The sequence below is a fragment of the Melanaphis sacchari genome, unplaced genomic scaffold (assembly GCF_002803265.2).
Source record: "Melanaphis sacchari strain LSU unplaced genomic scaffold, SCAv2.0 Contig304_pilon_pilon, whole genome shotgun sequence".
Taxonomy (NCBI): Eukaryota; Metazoa; Arthropoda; class Insecta; order Hemiptera; family Aphididae; genus Melanaphis; species Melanaphis sacchari.
The window spans coordinates 6,132-27,543 of NW_020271178.1; the positions used below are offsets into that span (position 1 = coordinate 6,132).

The 21,412-nt window shown below is 28.5% G+C and overlaps 3 protein-coding genes across 3 annotated transcripts; 2 read left to right on the top strand and 1 right to left on the bottom strand.

Moving 5' to 3' along the window:
• The first annotated feature begins 3,328 nt into the window (after positions 1 to 3,328).
• On the top strand, positions 3,329 to 6,875 carry LOC112596164 (zinc finger BED domain-containing protein 1-like). Its single transcript, XM_025341658.1, has 4 exons — positions 3,329 to 3,720; positions 4,651 to 5,138; positions 5,214 to 6,205; positions 6,555 to 6,875. Exons 1-4 carry the CDS (start codon positions 3,500 to 3,502, stop codon positions 6,855 to 6,857), a joined length of 2,004 nt encoding a protein of 667 aa, XP_025197443.1. The 5' UTR covers positions 3,329 to 3,499; the 3' UTR covers positions 6,858 to 6,875.
• A 4,165-nt stretch (positions 6,876 to 11,040) lies between these two features.
• On the top strand, positions 11,041 to 11,958 carry LOC112596160 (piggyBac transposable element-derived protein 3-like). The gene has a single exon (XM_025341653.1). The coding sequence runs from the start codon at positions 11,041 to 11,043 to the stop codon at positions 11,956 to 11,958; it is 918 nt and encodes a 305-aa protein (XP_025197438.1).
• Positions 11,959 to 13,710: 1,752 nt separating this feature from the next.
• Positions 13,711 to 14,661, bottom strand: LOC112596161 (zinc finger BED domain-containing protein 1-like). Its single transcript, XM_025341654.1, has one exon. It carries the CDS (start codon positions 14,659 to 14,661, stop codon positions 13,711 to 13,713), a length of 951 nt encoding a protein of 316 aa, XP_025197439.1.
• Between the last annotated feature and the right edge of the window lie 6,751 nt (positions 14,662 to 21,412).

The window sequence follows — 21,412 nt, forward strand, 5'->3', positions numbered from 1 at the left end:
TCAGAGGCAGGTCGTAACACCACTCACGGTCTCGTCTATCAGTATTTCAGAGGCAGGTCGTAACACCACTCACACCATCTTGTGCTTATAAAATTGTATTCTTGTACGAGTTAATTGTATTAAATAAAGACTTAATCTTTTAACTTGCAAACATTAGTATTTCTATTTCTACGTTGATATATGTATCGACGTTGACATAACGGACGCAACAATATTATCAGTATAATATGGCCTAATTGCTCCGATAATATTTATTAGTTCTAAGACAATAACGCCACATATGCATATACGGCGTTATTGCTCCGATTATTTTTATAAATTTTGAATGAAATATAAATACTTCAATTTATGGCTGTATTGCACTAAGCCGCCTTACATACATCCTCAGTACAATAAGTTTCTTTCAATAACTATACATTGTAATCAAATAGGAGGTAGATAGCGCCACTATCAAAAAAATCAGAAAAAAAAAACGAATTCAGGGATATATATATCTCAATAGTCAATTTTTCTGACATGTGGCCTTATTGTACTGGTAGTGCGATATAAGAAGTTAAGCAAACCACAAGAAGAACAAATAGTTAATAACTATGAAAACCATATACGCAGGCGAGATGAATCTTTTTCAGCTAAACAATTTGACGAGGAAAAAGCTTCTAATAATCTAATAACAATAATTTTTGTAGTGCAACCTTTGATCTACAAAGTGTTTTACAAATCCCAAGCTCTGATGTGTCCAGTATGTATTATAGTAGAAAAATATGTACCTATAATTTAACATTGTACGAAGCTGCACCACCAAACCGTGGTTTTTGTTTTTTGTGGACGGAACTAAATGGACAAAAGGGAAGCTCTGAAATTGGTACCGCTGTATTTAAATGGATTTAGCAGCTCTCTGAAAATATAACAGAAATATCCTTGTATTCCGATACATGTAGTGGTCAAAATCGAAACCAGTTTATAGCAGCTTTATTTCTATATATTGTCACCCATTCAAGGATCGAAATTATAACACACAATTTTATGGAAAGCGGACATTCCTGCATGGAAGTAAACAGCATGCATAGCACTATAAAGTCGGCCAAAAAAAATGTTCCAGTGTACACTATGCATGATTGGCTAACCATTTGTCGTCTTGTTCGTTCAAATAGACACAACAAAAAATGTTCCAACTACACAGTGCAAGAACTGAAGTACACAGATTTTTTGGATTTAAAAAGCTTAGCAAATATGATAATAAAAAATCGTTCCTATGATATGCAAGATAATAAAGTAAACTGGTTAAAGATTAAAGTTTTGAAATATGAAAAAAATATGAGGGGTGTAATTCAGTTCAAATATAATTATTTTGATAAGGAGTTTTATATTATACGTATTAGTGTAAAGGGTAGGCCAACAAAGTTTCCTGATAATTTGAAAAACTTGTATGCCAAACCCCTACCAATATCAGAACTTAAAAAAAATGATTTAATGAAATTATGTAAAACTCAAGCTATACCAGAAGAATTCCATGAATGGTATAAAAGTATACCTTCATGTTCCAAAAAGAAAGAGACTGTGATACTATCTGAATCGGAAAATGATTCAAATTAATGACTGAATATTATAAATAGGTGCTGTTAAGTTTATCAAGTAATTAATTTTAATTTACAAAGTGTTTTTTTTTTCATAAAGATATTTTGTATTCATCATTTTATTAAGTTTAATCTTTATTTTCAAATCCTTAACTAATTTGTTATAAAAGTGATATAACATTATTATGTTATTAATTATTTTTGTTTATTTCTAGTTATTTAAAAGATTTATTTTTTGTTTTTTGTTGTGTAATAATAAGGTTGTTATTTTATTTCATAATATGAAAATAATAATAATGTTAAGTTTCTTATGTTAACTATATTGCAACAATAAAGTAAAAATAAAAGTTTGTTGTTTAAATTACGTTTATGTATACAAATTATTGTAATATTAATGCAGTAACTCTCATTTAAAACATGATAAAAAACTAATGACTAAGTGTATTATATTTGTGACTTGGTCACTTTTTAAATGACCAAATAAAACCATAATCACTTGGTCACTTTTTACCATAAAATTAAGTAAGTAATTTATAATTTAGTAACAATAGTAATAATTATTGAGTAAAACTAGTATACTGTAGTGTTAAGTATACTATTGCGGTTTTATTGGTATCAAATTCATAAACATTGGTTAAATTGCCGATTTTTAAATAAGTGCTCAACTTTAAAACTGATATTACTCAAAACTTTAAAAAAAACACTTGGTCACTTTTGGCACGAGGGCGACGTAGTTCTGAAATTCATTGTAAGCTTTGATGTGTATTGTATGGTTTGTAGTTCTCTGTAAAAGCTTCCTTAACTACGTTGTAATACTTATCTGCAGCAGTGATTTGACTGTTTTCAGATGTTTCTAGAGATTCATATTATGGTATATGAGTAACACTAGCTGAGTCGCTCACACTTCTAGATGTATGAGGTGTTTCTACTGAATATGATCTGTGTGCAGTTGCTTGAGATACTAGTTTGTCAACTGATGCTACAGGAGAATAATTGATATAGGAATTTAGAGACAAGATGTTATCAATTGTTTGAAGACATGTATGTTTAAATGTTCGTATTTGATCATCGTTCATTAATTCTAGATCTGGTATCATGCTTAAAAGGAACATTTTGAGTGCTTCAGTTTTTTTTATTTTGTTTAGTATTGCGATCGCGGGATCACGATCAATTTTCGCTTTTTTGGCTTCTAGATATTCAATAAAAGTTTTGTCAACTGCATCATAGTATTTAATTTTTTGTGGAAATATTATAAACACTGTATTTAACGAAGAAATACTAATAAGTATGTTAAATATACCTGAGGAACCACAGAATATAACAATAAATGATTTAAATAAAATTAGATAGGATTATGAGTTCGAATATGGTACGCAACCGACAACCGACCAGAATAATAAAACAAACCGCGTAAATAAAATAAAAAAATTAATTTGAAGTTGGCATATGGATAGTAGGGCTGTTCGATTATTTCGATTAATCGATTATTGCGATTATTATTTTGTTTTACAGTTTTTATAAAATGCGATTAATCGCCAAATAATCGAAATTCGATTAATCAATTAATCGAATTTGCAATTAATCAATTAATCGAATTTCCGATTAATCGTAAAATAATGTAATCATATTTTTAAATTTTTTGTATAATCAAATATTTATGCCGTATCAATAATCGTTGTTCAGACGGTTCGAATGAAATTCTATTTTTAGCACTATGGGAATTTTGTATTCTGTTCCATTTTATGTGTTCGTGTTTACTTTACACTAATATTGCTATCAGTATTCAGTCATTTATATTTCGTTTTCGTAATATTCTATTTCTATTATTCGTATTCCGGTTTCGTCTTTCGTGCATTGTACTGAGTTAAAAATTATTACATTTTCATTATTATTTATTACCTAACTATTATCGATTTCACTCGAAGATGAGCTTAGTGTGGAATGTTTTCACTAAGTCCGAATGTGGATACAGGGCGACTTGTGATATGTGTTTTAAAAGTTTTTCAAACTCGGGTTCAAATACAACAAATTTGTGGAACCACCTCAAAAAATCCCACAAAGGAAAGTATCATGAACTCGATAAACAAAAACGAGGAACTGAAAATTGTGAGCTCGGACCATCCGACAATTCCGACATGTTTGACCTGTAAGTATTTTGTTTACGGTTTACCTACTAAATAGTAAATAATACCTAGCTAATATTCCGCCATTTGTGATAGTACCTATATTAAATACATTTTGATGTAAATTAAGCAATGAATGGTTTCCATGTTAATTATGAAATATTTTTCAATTAAATAGATAGGTGATAGTTTGTACTTTCGTAGTCTATGTATTTGTACTTGTACACTTGTAGCCCATAGGTATGGTGACCAGATATAAATATTTAAAAAAGTAAGTACATTTTAAAACTTAGCTTCTCCTCTGTCGTAATTGCCAATGCATATACCCATTTAGTCCATAATATAGACCATATTATGTCATCTCCTTCTACAAAAATTGTTTTTTTTTTAATTATTATTATTACCTACCTAGGTACTTACTAAAAAACTAATTATTTAAATTATTATGTCAACTCAATAGATGTGTGTCATTATGATTACAATTCTATGAAATTTAAGTAAACTTAAACTAAAGTATAAATATTTTAGTTATTTTTTAAAGGTAAAAATTCCAAGTGTAAAATTTAAATAAATTAATACAAAACTTTGTTGAAATTTAGGAAACATTAACAAACTAAATTAACTATGCCAACAACCAATTAGATTGCATTAGCTCAAACCATAAAAAATAAATTACTACCAAATTATATAAAATTATAATCATGTAGTAACTCATAATATTTTCAAAAAAAGATGACAATTTCATATACTTAACACTATTTTTAATGACACTAGGACTTGCATCAAAAAATCCTATGAAACAATCTTATGAAAAATAGTACTTCTGGTCACCATACCCATAGGTAACTTTAAAAACTAAAAAGTAAAAAGATTAATGCAAATATGCAACCAATGTACTTACACCTTCTTAACCTTCAGTTGTAATATTGTATAATAATAGAATTTCTTTTTAGATTTACCACTTCACAAGATACTAACACTTTAAATGGATCAACTTCATCATCGTGTTCATCACATTCATTACCACTGGCAAATGTTTGTGATGAAGTTGTTAATAGTTCTTCTAATACGATTGAGAAAACAAAACTACATACAAAACAGACTATGATGACATCATTTACTCTGACACCGTCCAATAAACTTAAGCTAGATAAAATTCTTGCATATTTTGTTGCTGTAGATATGATGCCTTATAATATAGTCGAAAAAGAAGGTTTCAAGGCTTATACTCGTGCCTTAAATCCAAGTTATCGTTTGCCTAGTAGGAGTACCCTTACCAACAAAAGAATTCCAGATCTTTATCAAGAAACAAAGTTGATAGTACAAAATATAGTATCAACTACTACATTTTTGTCATTAACTACAGATTGCTGGACATCAGTATGCAATAAGCCTTTTCTGGCACTGACTTGCCATTTTTTGGACAAACAGTTTAATCTAGGTAAATAATAATGATTTCTTAATAATAATTATTTAAAAGTTTACTAGTTTCTAATGCATTGCTTTTATGTTACAGTTTCTATATGCTTGGGATGTCAAGAGCTTTCTGAAAGTCATACGGGAGACAATCTAGCAAGTGCTATTCAGCTACAGTTATTAGAATACAATTGTGATATTGATGCTAGCATTGGAGCTATATCAACAGACTATGGTGCAAATGTACTGAAAGCTGTTGAAAACTTGAAAATACCACATGTTCCTTGTTTTGGACACAGTTTTAACACAGCGGTTAAAAGAATATTTGAGTTGGATGAAGTTAAAGTTTCAATTAATAATGTTAGGGCAATACAAAATATTTTTGCATACAGTTGGAAGGCAGTTAAAGAAATGGCTATAGAACAACAGCGATATGGGCTAAAAACTGTTAAGTTTCCATCTTACTCAAAGACTAGATGGTGGTCTTTATTGGACCTCATAGAAGTAATTTTATCTCAAGAACTTCCTCTTGCTTCATTTTTGAGAACATACAACAAAGGAGCGTTTAAAGATAGAATGATTGATGAACACCAAATTGAAATTTTAAAAACAGTTATTTCAACATTAAGTCCAATTCGCAAAATTTCTGATAATTTAGCAGGCGAGTCTTATGTTACGGCATCAGCCATATTACCTGTAGTTAATATGATACTGAAAAAATTGTTAGGAGTTGATGAACAAGTACTTACTGAAGAAAATAGAGTTTGTTTAGTTTTGAAAAAAAAAATGCTAGAAACAATGATGACTGTATTCACTAATCGTTATGGCAATAATATTATATTAAAAATGTGTACTGCTTTGGACCCAAGATTCAAATTGGATAGAATTGATATCGAACGATTCGAACATACTTCAATTGATTTAGAATCATTCAAGAAAATTCTAAAAGAAGAATGTATACGTACATGGCAATATTCTCTATCAAAATCAGAATCAAGTTTAGAGTCTCCACCAAAAAAATCAAAATCAACTGGACTCTCTGCAATTTTTGACACAAGTTATGATCTACAATCGACAGAATCTACTTATACGGTAAGGAAATTCTATACCTAGTAAAGCAAAATATTAATTTAAGTACACCTATATTAAATTATAGTAATATTATTCTATACTATACTATAATTTATAAACATAGTTATTTTATTCATTTCTACCATAATAATTTTTTAAAAACATACAATTTGTACATATTTGATTTTTTTATTATACACCATTTGTACATTATACTTATACATATAGACTATAACCAGTATAACTTATCTATATTGTATATAGTTTTAATTAAATAACATAAAATACATTTTCATTATTTTAATAGTTATTTTTATGTATATGTATTAGTATTATATTATGTGTGCTGTTTTGTATTCTTTCTATCCAGGAACTATCTATTGGCGATAAAGTAGAAAATGAGATAAATGGATATTTGAATCTACCAAAAATTGACTTTGAACAGAGTCCAGTGACATGGTGGCATCTAAGTGGAACAATGTTTCCATTTTTGAAAGTAATGGCAAATAAATTGATGTGTATACAAGCTACTAGCGTGGCCTCGGAGAGGGTATTTAGTCGTGCAGGTAACATAGTTACTGATCAGAGGGCATCACTTACTGAAGATCATTGTTCTCAACTTATTTATTTATCGATGAACAAAAAATTTGTTCCAAATCCTTTTAATTTTTAAAATATTATTATTGTTATTTGTTTGTTTACACCCAAAAAGACATTGGGTATGTTTTAATTATTATATTATTAATATTATTATAATAAAGATACATTTTATGTTTTATTTGTATAAGTTTTAATTTTTTAAATATAATAAATAACTCAAGCTTTAGCTAAACTTATTATATGATATGGCAATATGTATATAAAAATAATTTTGATAATTTAATAGAATATTTACTATTCTATATTTCTATGTTTAAATTAAAAAAGTCACAGTTAAGATGAAAAAAACAGTCTCATTTATTATGGTTGCCTATTCCTATTTCCTGTCAACAATTATCCTCATACAGCCATAGTAGTATAATTTATGTTGCTAAGTAAATTATTCTTTAGACTTTTAATGGAATAAACAAGCTGTTACATATATAATGAATTATAATCATAATATACTTTATACATTATTACACAACAAAATTTAAAAAAGTACTCACAAATTATTATTATTTATAATTTATATTGTTATAGTTATTGTTTAGTTTTAAAAACTATGACTCAGATGTCAGATTATCCTTAAAATATGTAATGTTCTCAATGAGAACTTCTCATATAATATAGATTAAATATTTAAATCTGTGCTAATATGATATTCTGAGTTCAATGATTTGAAATGTATTAAGAGTAATATTAAAGTAGACGTCTACATGTCATCCTGCAAATCTTGTTTAAAATTTTGTGGAAGTTAAGGAATCAATTTATCCATAATAAAAAAAAATCGATTAATCGGTTTGAATATAAAATTTTCGATTAATCGGTTAATCAGTCATTAAAAAAAATAAATTAATCGGTTTGAATATTAATTTTCGATTAATCGAAATAATCGATTAAAACGTCCAAGTAATAATCGAGTGGTAAAAAAAATAATCGAACAGTCCTAATGGATAGTGAACAAAGAGAGACCATATAGATTACCACACTAACAGATAGAGGAAATAAATAAATAAATAAAACAAATGGAAAACGACAATATTATTGAACCCTCCTTTGATGAAAAGGAATGCACCTTTATTATTAGTTAAAAAGAAACTTAACACGAGTCAAGAAGAAAAATTTAGAACAGTTGTACATTTCCGAGTATTAAATAAAATAATAATAAACGAATATCACCCTTTTAGAACTATTTGTTCAAAAAATGTTGATTCTCCTGTCAGTCGGTGTACACCTGATAAAAGGGGAAGGGCAGAACCTCGCAAAAAAATAACTACTGAAGTTCTTAAATGTGTTATTGATCATATAAATCAACTTCCAGCTTATGAGAGTCATTATTGCAGTCAAGAAACCAGTAAAAAGTATATTACCTCCATATTTCGCGTTGCAACTTGCCTATAATGAATATATTAAAACTGTTAAAAACCCAGTAAGCCGCTCAATATACGTAAAATATTTTAAGTTGTCAGGTCTAAAAGTAAAAAATCCCAAAAAGATACCTGTTCTTGTTGCGACAGGTTAAAAATCCAAATTAAAAATACTAATTGCTCTAATGAACAAAAAACCATACTAACTAATCAACAAACACTACATCACGCTGAAGCTGAAGAAGCTTTTAATTCGAAAAGAAATGATATTTCTACATATACAGAGAATACATGTGTTATTGCTTTTGACCTCCAGCAATGTCTTCCTACTCCATCTCTAGAATCGTCGGTTGTTTTTTATAAAAGATAGTTATGGACATAATTTCACTGTCCATAACACTTTTACCTCAAAAGCTGTATGTTGTGTTTGGAATGAAACATTAGCCAAACGAGGGGCAAATGATATTGGTTCGCCCCTATTTCATTATTTGAAAAGTTTGTCATCAGATATTTCGCATGTCATAATGTATAGCGATTGTTGTCCAGGGCAGAATAAGAATAGCATAATTATAGCCATGTGTATTTATTTTTTAGAGCATCAAGATAAAATAAAAACCATTGATCATAAATTTATGGTGCCTGGGCATATAAAGATGGAATGCGACTCTGACCACACCCGCATTGAAAAAGCTCGTAAACGTTATCCTTTCCCTATAAACCATCTCCACGATTGGGCAAAATTAATAAGTTGGGCAGGAAAAGATAAATTTACAGTCGTTGAAATGAAATAAAATGATTACTTTGATTTTAATAGCCTGTTAAAAAATAAATATCAAATAAAAAAAAAAGATGAAACTGGTAATGCATTTGTTTTTTGTGATGTAAAATGGCTTAGGTACACAAAAGAAAACAGTACTATGGTACAATACAAAAAATCATTAAGAACAGAAGATGATTTTATTTACATGAACATGGCTCGTAAAAATGTAAGAAGTTCTTTATTACCTCAAGCATATATGTACAACACTTGCAATATCTGAAGAGAAAAAAAAAAGATCTTCTTTCTCTATTAAATTTAATACCAGATGTGTATCACGATTTTTACAAAAGCTTAAAATCAAAAACCGATGTCCAAGATCCGATTGTATCTTCTGAAGATGGCAGCTCTGAACCCTAAACTTGGCGATGTATCTTTTAAGATACATCATATAAGAACTATAATTTTATCGTAAATATAAAATATATTATATTGACTATTATATTTTATAATGTCTTTGGATGTCCACTATCATTATTGTTACCAATTTACAGCTTTTCGTGCCATACTTTATCTATTATGCTTTATCTAAAAATGTACTATCAGTTGTTTTAATATTTTTAGCTGCTGACTTATTTTTATCTCATTTAATCCATAGCTTTAAAGCGGTTCTGATTCAAAATAATTATTGAAACTTCTTCAGGTACGTCTATATATTTTATTTTTACTCAAATAAAGTTGATCACTTAGTTATTTATTTAGTTACTTTAGCATAAAATATTGTGTATCCAAAAAGACACTGTGCTTTGTACTCCGAAATGTGTTACTGTATCCAAAAAGACACATGGCTTCCTACTCCAAAATTTGTTATTGTATCTAAAAAGATACATTACTTGCTAGCCCGAAATGTTTTACTGTATCTAAAAAGATACATAGTCTCTTATTCTGAAATTAATGATATTGCCCTATATTACTCGTACTTGTTCTACATATCTAATTCATTTTAAATAGTTCTTCATTATTATTTTCTTAGAGAAATGCATCGTAACGTTTCAAGTAGAACAAAAAAGATGATGATGGCTGTATTATCACCCTTAGATTCAGAAAGTTCTGATAGTGAAGAAGAGTTAGAAGTACCTATTCCAAAAATTGATAACACACATTTATCTGACCCCGATTATGATAGTAATAGTGGTACATCAAGTGCCCCTACAGTTCGGGACCTTGAAGAAATTATAAAAAATGTAGACGATTTACCAATTTACGATGATGCTGGGGTAAATTTAGATACTTATTTTTATCCAGAATAAAATTTTTTACAAAGCAATGACATTTTACCATTAGATTTGTGCCCCATACCTGAAAATGTATGTACATCTGCTGAACCAGTAAATATGTGTAATCAAGATAGTAATAATTTAATTTTATCAAGTACGCCAATATCTATTATATCTCCCAATTCTCATTTGTCCCATAACTCAACAGCATCATCTTCTGGACCTAGAAAGTCAGTTAGATAAGCTGAACGTGTAGATTCGTTTGATTCAGTTCCATCATCCTTTGTACAATCCGTGGAACCTCCGAAAATTATTTCTACTTCTTCAAACAAAAAAAAACAAAAGATGACTTTTAAGTGGTCAAATAATTTCAAGTATCCTGTAGATATTCCTTCTAATGTGTTTAAAAATAAACCAGATAATGTATTGGCTCCTATTGAATATTTTTCTTTATTTTTTAAGCCAGAAATATTTAATATAATTGTAGAAAATACGAATTTGTATGGAAGTCAAAAATCTATACTCATCGACACCGATATAAATGAAATAAAACATTTTATTAGAATACAATTAATCATGGGTATTGTTTCTATGCCAGCATATACAGATTATTGGTCAATAAATTTTAGTTACAATAAGATTACTGATGTGATGAACTTGAAAAGATTTCAATTATTACGCCGAAATTTACATTTTGTAGACAATTCGTTATAAAATACCGAAGATCGTTATTATAAAGTTAGGCCAATTTTGGAACACGTAAGGAAAAATTGTTTGGAAATTGATCAAGGGTCCCAATTTTCTATAGATGAAATGATGATTCCCTATAAAGGGATTAAAGCGGGTACGAGAAGGCAATATATAAAAAATAAGCCGAAAAAATGGGGATTCAAAATGTTTGTCCGATCGGGAATAGATGGTTTTGTGTATGATTTTTTACCTTATGGCGGTGAAAATACATTCCATCGAACATCATTCACAGAATACGAAAATATGTATTTTGGTTTAGGCCAAAAAGTAATTATTGAGTTATGCAAATCTATTCCCAGTAAACCACTTAGTGTAGTATGTTTTGATAACTGGTTTACTTCCTTAGAACTTGTAACATATTTAAGAAAATCATTTGGCATTCTTAGTCTTGGCACAATTCAACAAAACCATTTACGTGGTTGTAATATTATAGCAGATAAACCACTACTAAAAAAAGGAAGAGGAAGCTATGAAACAAAATCTGACAATAAAAATAAAATTTCAGTAGTAAAATGGGCCGATAACAAATGCGTCACTATAGTTAATTCATATATTTCAACATCAGCACCTTCAGAAACTGTTAGTCGATATGATAAAAATAAAAAGGAAAAAGTTAATGTGAAATGCCCAAAAGTAATCAAGGAATACAATTCTCATATGGGTGGTGTAGATCTGGCAGACATGTTCGTTTCATTGTACCGTACAGGTATTAAATCGCACAGGTGGTATCTTGCAATTTTTTCACAGCTTCTAGACATTGGTGTCAATAACGCATGGCTTTTATATAGAAGACATTATTCACAATTGAATAATAACCAACAAGGAATCCTACAACTTAAACATTTCCGATATGAAATCGCAAAATCACTTCTAGCGCAATCAAGTATTGGTCGACCATCAACTAACCTAATATTATCAAAACGTAAACGCAAAGCCATGCCAATAGAGGCCCCACCAAAGAAAGTCGTTTTGATAATATAATAATATAGATCATTTTCCAATTTATAATACCAAAGGACGTTGTACATACTGTACTAAAGGTCAAACGGTTTTTAGTTGTTCTAAGTGTTCATTAAGATTATGCTTAACAAAAGAAAGAAATTGTTTTTATTCATTTCACAAAGCTGAATAATGCATCAATATTGAAGACTTACTTTTTTTATTTAAATATATATACTTTTTTTTGTACTACAAGTTATATCTAAACATTTATATATGTTAATATTGTTTTTTTTTTATATTAAATAAGCTATTAATATTTTATTTAAAAAAATGTGCAAGACAAGCAAAAACTTTATTTTATATTTATTATTAATTGTATTAGTTAATTACTTCAACTTAAAGTGGTTTATATAATAAAAGACTATTGTATTATTATTATGTATAATATTAAATATAATATTGAAAAATAAATAAATGTTATATTAAAGTAAACTTAATTGTATTTAATTATTTTAATTATAACATTTTAAATAATATTGATTTTGAAAAAACGGATTTGACAATAATTATTTAGTGTCAAATTAGCAACGATTAGATAATGTATCTTTAAAGATACAAATAATAAATTAGGTTAAACGAGGCACTGTATCTTTAAAGAGACAAATATCAAACTAGGGTGACTTAGGTACTGTATCCTTGGAGATACAATTATCAAATTAGCATTGATGGAGTAATGTATCCTTAAAGATACAAACAATATTTCAAAAACTGTTAACTGAAAAAAAAAAACGTCAAAAATGAAATCTACGGGTCTTAATTAGTGAAAATGATAATATTACAGAATTTTCATATGTTTTTTTTATTCTTGCCAAGTTTAGGGTTAAACTAGGTATTATTATTAACAATTATAATTTGTATTTTTAAATGTTTAAACTGTAATATTTTACTATTTTTTTTCTTATAAAGTCTTATTTGCTTATAATTTTATTTGTGTAAAAACTATGAAAGTTTGTTATTTATTTTTATTTTTAACTATTAAACCTGAAAAATAAATTAATTAAGTACATTGCTTGCTATAAAAAATTTTGTTCATTTTTATTATACCTACCAATTTAATATCATTAATAAATAATTAATAAAAATGAGTTATTTGTTAATTAATTAATCATTTAGGCTTAGTAAAAAAAAAAAATTAAAAATTCTAAAACTATGATAACACTGGATAAATCAAAATATTATTATATAGGTACTATTTTGAATGGCACATTGGTATCTTTTAAATTTTTTTTTTTTTGCGAAAAAGGGCACAAGTCGTAAAAGTGGTTGTAATATATTCGTGCACATGGGCATAAGTCAATTATAATAATGATTTAAATACTTAAGGTATGTAATACTTAATTATTCAAAGTTTAGATGTTTAAATTACCTATTTGTAAAAAAAAAATCATTCATTTATTGTTTTAAATGGCCAATACACGTTTTTTTACGTCTATTGTAAAATCGTGTTTTCTAACATGAGCCTTTTTGCACAAACACCGTCCATTTGATTCCCATCATCTTTTGATTGTTGCCGAGCTTTAAATGTGCTTTTACACATTTCGATCAATAAAGTTTTAACATACGGCAAATTATCTATATATTCAACTTTAAATCTTGGATCAACAATACTACATAGCATTAATGTTTCATTATTGTTAAAACGTTGATTAAGAACACCAATAACTATTTCATACATTTTTTAATTAAATTATTATTTTGCAAATTGTCGCTTTCGTCATCATCAAAATTAATTTAAGTGACAACATTAGATCTTTCTAGTGCATCCGCCAGTTTGGAATTCAATGATGAGATGATTGGAAATATTGCTAAGCCTGTAACATAGGAATCCGCTGCTAAATTATCGGTAATCTCCCGTATTGGTCGTAACACTGAGCTCAAATTTTTCAATATATCGATTTCATTTTCTCGAAGACATAATTTTTTGAATTCACCATTCTTATATCCACGTAAAAAACTAGTGAGGCTAAGTTCCTGTTCAATTATAGTATTCATTAACTCTAATACAGACCACCAGCGTGTTTTAGAAAATGACGGAAATTTCTTCTGTGGTAAACCAAATTTGACTTGGATTATTTCCATTTCACGTACAGTTTTCCAACTATGGGCAAATATATTATGGATGCCTTTAACTTTTTCAATCACGGTCATCACTTCTTCCATTTTCAAAATCCGCGATACTGCTATATTGAGTGCATGGTCAAAACAGTTGACGTGTGATATTTTCATATTATTAACGGCTTTTATCATGTTAGAACCATGGTCTGTTGTCATTGAGCATATTTTCCATTCTGGAATTTCATAGTCTAAAAGTAACATATGGAGAATATCAGCAATGTTATCTCCCGTGTAATCTTCCGATAACTCAATACAACCCAAACAAGCAGAGCTTAAACTCGAATTTGAATTTATAAAATGACATGGAAGTGCAATGAATGGTTGGTTAGAAGTAGATGTCCAATAATCCGTTGTTAACGATAACAAAATCAACATTTTTATAATATTACCTACATTAGCACGAGTTTCTAAGTATAATTCGGGTATTCTTGATTCAGTCAACGTTTTTCTAGATGGTAATTTATAGCTTGGATTTAAAGCTCTTACAAATGTTTGGAATCCTTCTTTTTCTACTAAGTTATAGGGCATCATACTTGTCGCAATAAAATATGCTAAAGCATTGTCCATCTTATTTTTGTGGCTTTGTTTATAGTAAATTGGCTCATTTTTATTTGTTTAAGACAACTTGTTTCTTGAACTATATTTGCAGAAGCAGAACTACTTGATGATTGTTATGAAAAATGTGAAAATGAATTTAAGGAATCTGAGTTTGAAAAAGATGGAGTTATAATCAAATTATTGTCTTCGTTTAAATCGCTAGAATTAAACCCAAAATGTTGTATATTAATACAAATCACAGAGACATAATATTATATCAATAAGATATATCAATAAAATATAACGAAAATAATTGCTGGGTAAATCAAACATTTAAATGAAATTATAATTAGGAAACAAGATTTTCTAAAAAAATCAAAAAAAGTTGTAGAACCTATACAGTAAAAATGTTATCAGTTAGTTTGTATAAAATTAGTTTGATGAGTAATACTTTCAGATCATAATTTAATATGTAGCGTATTAATTTTATACTATATCAAAAATTCAAAACTATTCACAACAAATACTAAACATAACTATAAATAGTAAATGAACAAATGTGTTTAGAAATGTAATATTTGGTTTAAACATGTTCAAAAATAGTAATGAATATAAATATTTATAAGTAGGGCTTGGATTTATATGTATTAAAAAAATCAAAATATGTAAATATATAATTGTATCTATTATATATATTTGTTATTACATATTATGTAATATAAAATCGCTTTATATATGTATGATAAAAAAAATTAAAATATGAAAAATATAAAATTAAAAAAAAAAAATTCCTGAAAAAATTGTTTTATAAATGACAAAAAATGTAAAATATGTAAAATAAAATATTGTTAATTTTATTGGAAATTGCTTGAAACGAATTAATCACTTACCTAAATTAATTTATCAAGTCATAGTAAAAATATGTATTTACATATAAATTATAAATCCAAGTCCTATTTATAAGTATTTAAGTAATGTAGAAAAAATTAACACTCCATAGTCCATATTACATATATTTTACACGGTAAATTTTTAACTCGAGGTTGAATTAAAATTACATTAGGTGTACGGGCCGGGAGCATCTAATAATAAGTATGCGCGCCCGGTCACCAAATATTATTACGCTATTATACGGTCACACACCGACCGACCTGTGTATGTGTGTAATGTGTATATATGTGTATAGCACTCAACAGGAAGTGGACAAGTTCGCCGAGCAAATCCTGTGTGTGCTAGTGTGTGGGTGGTGCGTGTCTGTGTGTATATATGTTTGTGTGTATGACTTAAAAAATAAGGACAATCAGGTAACTCTGTTACGGTAGATGAAAAAATATATATAGTAGAATATAAAATAATAATATATTAAATAAATTACGGCCCTATTGGCCCAACAGGTGAAAATGTAGTAAAAGAACAGCTATTAGAGCCAGACAACAAAATGTAATATAATAATATAAAGTGGCTATTAGAGCTTTAATAATATAATAATAATAAATATTAAAAACGGATAGCTATTAGAGCTATAATAAAATAATAATAATAATAATAATTAGCCATTTTGGCTCAATTATAAATATAAATATATAATAAATAGATAATAACAAAAACTCACAGTTTGTCGGCGCACTGCTGGCCAGCTGCTACCTAGCTATATAAATGGTAATTAATACACAGACACAGAAAATACAAAATAGAAATACATAAAAAAGAAAGATAAAAAAATGTTCAAATAAATATAAACATTGGCTATTCGAGCACAAACAAAATAAATAAAACAAAATTGCGATTTTCGCACACAATATAAATATAAAAGTTAGTGGCGATTCGCGCACACAAAATATAATAATATAACAATAAAAATATTGCGATTAGCGCCCACGCAATATAATAAAATAATACTAGAAAATAAGCGATTTTCGCAACAAAATATGATAATTCAAAAATAATATAATATAAAAACCGCCGTTTGGTCTTTATGCAATGACGTACGACATAAGACAAAGATTTACGGCGGCTGTGTTACCTGCACGGCACGCAACGGCGAGCAGGCGGCGGCAGATAGCATACCGATACGTATTTTGCATAATATTATATAATTCACAGATAACACAATTAAATATAAAAATAAAATTTATAAAGAAAAATATGTTTATGTGTGTGTGTGTGGATCGGTCGGTGGCGGCAATATATATATATAATAATAATAACGATGCTATGTTGCGGCGGCAACATTAGGTATTATAGTTTTATAAGTTTATATTAAAAATTATTTTGTAATATTACAAATTAAAATATAAATATTGAACTTACTCAAAATCATTGAAACTAGTTACTCCTTTTCGAATTTGGTCTAGCTCAATGTACTTTGATTTATGTTTTCCCTTTAAATGGTTCCACAGATTTGTGGTGTTTGAACCAGGGTTTGAATAAGATTTATCGCATAGTAAACATGTTACTCTTACACCATTTTCCTGTTTTTTAAATGCTTGTCAAACTTCACTCATCATGAATCGTGTATTTTTAAACGGATGATTATTATTAATTATTATTGCTCTATAATCTTTTAAATAAATATGAAAATCGGAACTCACGAGTCACGGGTCACGTCGTCACAACTCACGACTAACTCAAATAACTAGACAAGTGTCGAAGACTCGAAGTATGTATCGAAATACCGAACCAATAACAAATCATATATTTATAATAATCATTATGTTTACCAATATTATTATACTAAGTAACTATTTATAGAAATGACTTAGAAAATAATATGGAAATTGACAATATTCATCGACCCATCAACTACATTTAATTTAAACAATATATTGTTATTTCATAAGGTCCGAAGTCCGAACACTACACTCTATTAATACTTTGTGTTTCAGTGGTTATATGGGCTTAAATGTAGTGACTGGTGGACCGGTGGTGGTGCCACGCTTGCCATTTTATTGTATAATTTTATTTTATTATTAGGAAGGTATTAAAGTTGAAATCGCTGTATAATTAATAATTATGTGTGACAATTTTGAGTCCTTATAAAATAAGTTAATACTAATACTAATACAGTTCGTCGAAAAATCATTTGAATGAACCGATTAATCGACTATTCGATTAACCGATTAAATCGACATGCGATTAATCAATTTTTAAGAAAAGTAAAAATCAATCGATTAATCGTATTTATCGATTAAAATAATCGATTAATTAAAATAATTGCGCAGCCCTAGACGCGAGCGGAAAAGCTTTAGGCGCTATATTATAACAAGGAGAAATACCATTAGATTTACCTATTGCATACGCATCTAGAACTCTAAATAAAAGCGAAAATAATTATAGCACAACCGAACTCGAATGTTTAGCCATAATATTTATATTAAAAATATTTAGACCATATTTATACGGTAGAAAATGTGTTATATTAAGCGATCAACGCGCACTTTCATGATTATTTAATTTAAAAGATCCATTATCGAAACTCGCTCGATGGCGAATACTATTAGAGGAATATGATTATGAAATTAAATACAAACCGGGAGTTCAAAATGTTAACGTAGACGCACTATCTAGAATGTATACTGTTGATGAAATAAAAGGTGAAAGTTATCCAGTATTTTTGAATAAATTCAAAACACAAATAATAACGAATAAAAATGTACGGGAAGTGAATGGTAACTTAATAGAAGCACCAGAGGAATATCATATAGTGTTAGAAATAGCCAAACACTATAATTTCATGTCAGGAATAAATTACGAACTAAAACAAAAATTTGGTGGAAATCAGTTATTAACACCTAGTAAACACGTCGGGGGCAGTAAATTACATTAAACATAATAATAGGAACATAATATTTTTAACAAAAAAAAAGAAGAATAACCAAAATAACACGTACGAAAACTTGTATTTATCATTATTAAATCTAAAAACACTCTGTGAAGAACTGTCATTGAATAAATTAGCTACGAATAAATTAGGATTTAACGAAAGACTTGAATGGGCACAGGTACGCGCCATGATTCGATATGTATTCCGGAATACAAATGTAGACATAATTATTTGTTCAAAATTAGAATTTAGTCAGGAGGAAAATTAATCATATTCAACCAATGTCACGATTCAGTAATTGGGGGACATGCAGGAATATATAGGACAATAAAAAAGATAAAAAAACAGTTTAACTGGAATGTTTTAAAAGAAGACGTTATTAAATATGTTAAGAATCGTGAATCATGTCAAAAGGGTAAGGTCACAAATAAAAAAATAAAACAACCTATGCTTATCACGTCAACAAGTTCTGTGCCATTCGAAAAAATATTTTTAGACATAGTTGGCCCATTGGTCACTACATTATCGGGAAATACATACATATTAACTTTACAAGACGATTTAACAAAATATTCTATGGGAATACCTTTACCAAATCACCAAGCTAACACAGTTGCGGAAGCATTTGTAACACATTTTGTATCTATGCATGTCATACCAAAAACTATATCAACCGACCAAGGTACCGATTTCTTTGGTAAAATATTCACAGAAGTATGTAAATTATTACAAATAAATAAAAGAAATACTAGTCCATTCCACCCGCAAACAAACGGTAGTTTAGAAAGATCACACAGAACTTTAACAGAATATTTAAGAAATTATGTAGATAAAAAATTAAACAATTAGGATGAATATTTACCTTGTGCATTTTTAACAAATTTGGATTTGTTGGAAGGTTTTCGTTTAATAAAAATGTAATGCTAGGTGAAGTTGGCAGTACAAAGTTTGACGTCAAATAACTAAATGAGGGACTCAACAAATTCCAACAACTCCAACAATGTCCAACAAGTCTATTTGAACATTGTTGGAAGGTTTTGAAAGTTCTGTAAGTGCAATGCCAACGCCACGTCAGTCGCGCACACTGACTAAGGAGGACTCATACCACTGCAGCATGTATCATAAGATTGAGGTAACTTTAATAAAATTAGCTAGGTGAAGGCGGTAGTTGACCAAATACAAATGATAATTACCTGACCAACAATTCACTATGAACTTGTAAGGTTACGATAAAAATGTAATGCTAGTAATTAACAGTAAGTTTACGAAATAACAATGGGACTAATACCACGGTAATCACAATTCCAATTTTTGTTTGTTGGATTTTCTCTACAAGGCACATAGTGCGACTACTGGCCTCTACCACTAATATGAATACACAGACAAGATACATAACAAGATAATATTCAATATATAAATTGATAAATAAATAAAAATTGCGTTTGAAAATTAAGTGGCGATTCGCGCACACAAATATAATATGTAACAATAAAAATATTGCGGAAAGACGCAATATATAAATAATACTAAAATAAGCGATTTTCGCAACAAATATGATAATTTCAAAGATATACTAATAAAAACCGCCGTTGGTCTTTATCAATGACATACGACATAAGACAAAGATTTGGCGCTGTCGATACATGCGGCACGCAACCATTGAGTCACGGCCAGATGCAGTACCGATACTTTCTCTGCATAATAGATATAATAATTCTAGATAACAATTCTAGTAATATAATAAATAATTTATAAAAATAATTTATTATGTAATGTCGTATGTGATCGGGCGGAATAATATATATAAATAATAATAACGATGCTATGTTGCGGCGGCAACATTAGATATTATAGTTTTATAAGTTATATGTAAAGGATTATTTTGTATTACCTTAAATATAAAATAATTGAACTTACTCAAAATCATTGAAACTAGTTACTCCTTTTCGGATGGTCAGCTCAATGTACTTTGATTTATGTTTCCCCTTTAAATGGTTCTAGATTTGTGGTGTTTGAACCAGGGTTTGAATAGATTTATCGCATAAGTAAACATGTTACTCTTACACTATTTTCCTGTTTTAAATGCTTGTCAAACTTCCTCATCATGGAATTGTTATTTTAAACGGATGATTATTATTAATTATTGGTGCTCTATAATCTTTACAAATAAATATGAAAATCGGAACTCACGAGTCACGTAATCGTCGTCAAACTCGACTTAACTCAAAATAACTAGACAAGTGTCAAGATGAAAGTATGTATCGAAATACCAGAACCAATAACAAATCATATATTTATAATAATCATTATGTTTACAATATTATTATACTAAGTAACTATTTATAGAAATGACTTAGAAAATAATAAAGTGACAATATTCATCGACCCATCAACTACATTTAATTTAAACAATATATTATTATTTCATAAGGTCCGAAGTCCAACACTACTCTATTAATACTTTGTGTTTCGAGTGATTTATATGAGCTTAAATGAGTGACGGTGGACCGGTGGTATTCCACGCTTGCCATTTATTGTATAATTTATTTTATGGGAAGGTATTAAGTTGAAATCGCTGCATAATTAATAATTATGTGTGACAATTTTGAGTCCTTATAAAATAAGTTAATACTAATACTAATACGGTTCGTCGAAAAATCATGGAATGAACCGATTAATCGACTATTCGATTAACCAGATTAAATCGACATCGATTAATCAATTTTTAAGAAAAGTAAATCAATCGGTTAATCATTTATCGATTAAATAATCGATTAATTAAAATATTGCGCAGCCCTAGACGCGCGAGCGGAAAAGCTTGGCGCTATTTATAACAAGGAGAAATACCTTGATTTACCTATTGCATACGCATCTAGAACTCAATAAAAAGCGAAATAATTATAGCACAACGAACTCGAATGTTTAGCCATAATTTATATTAAAAATAACATGCAGCAT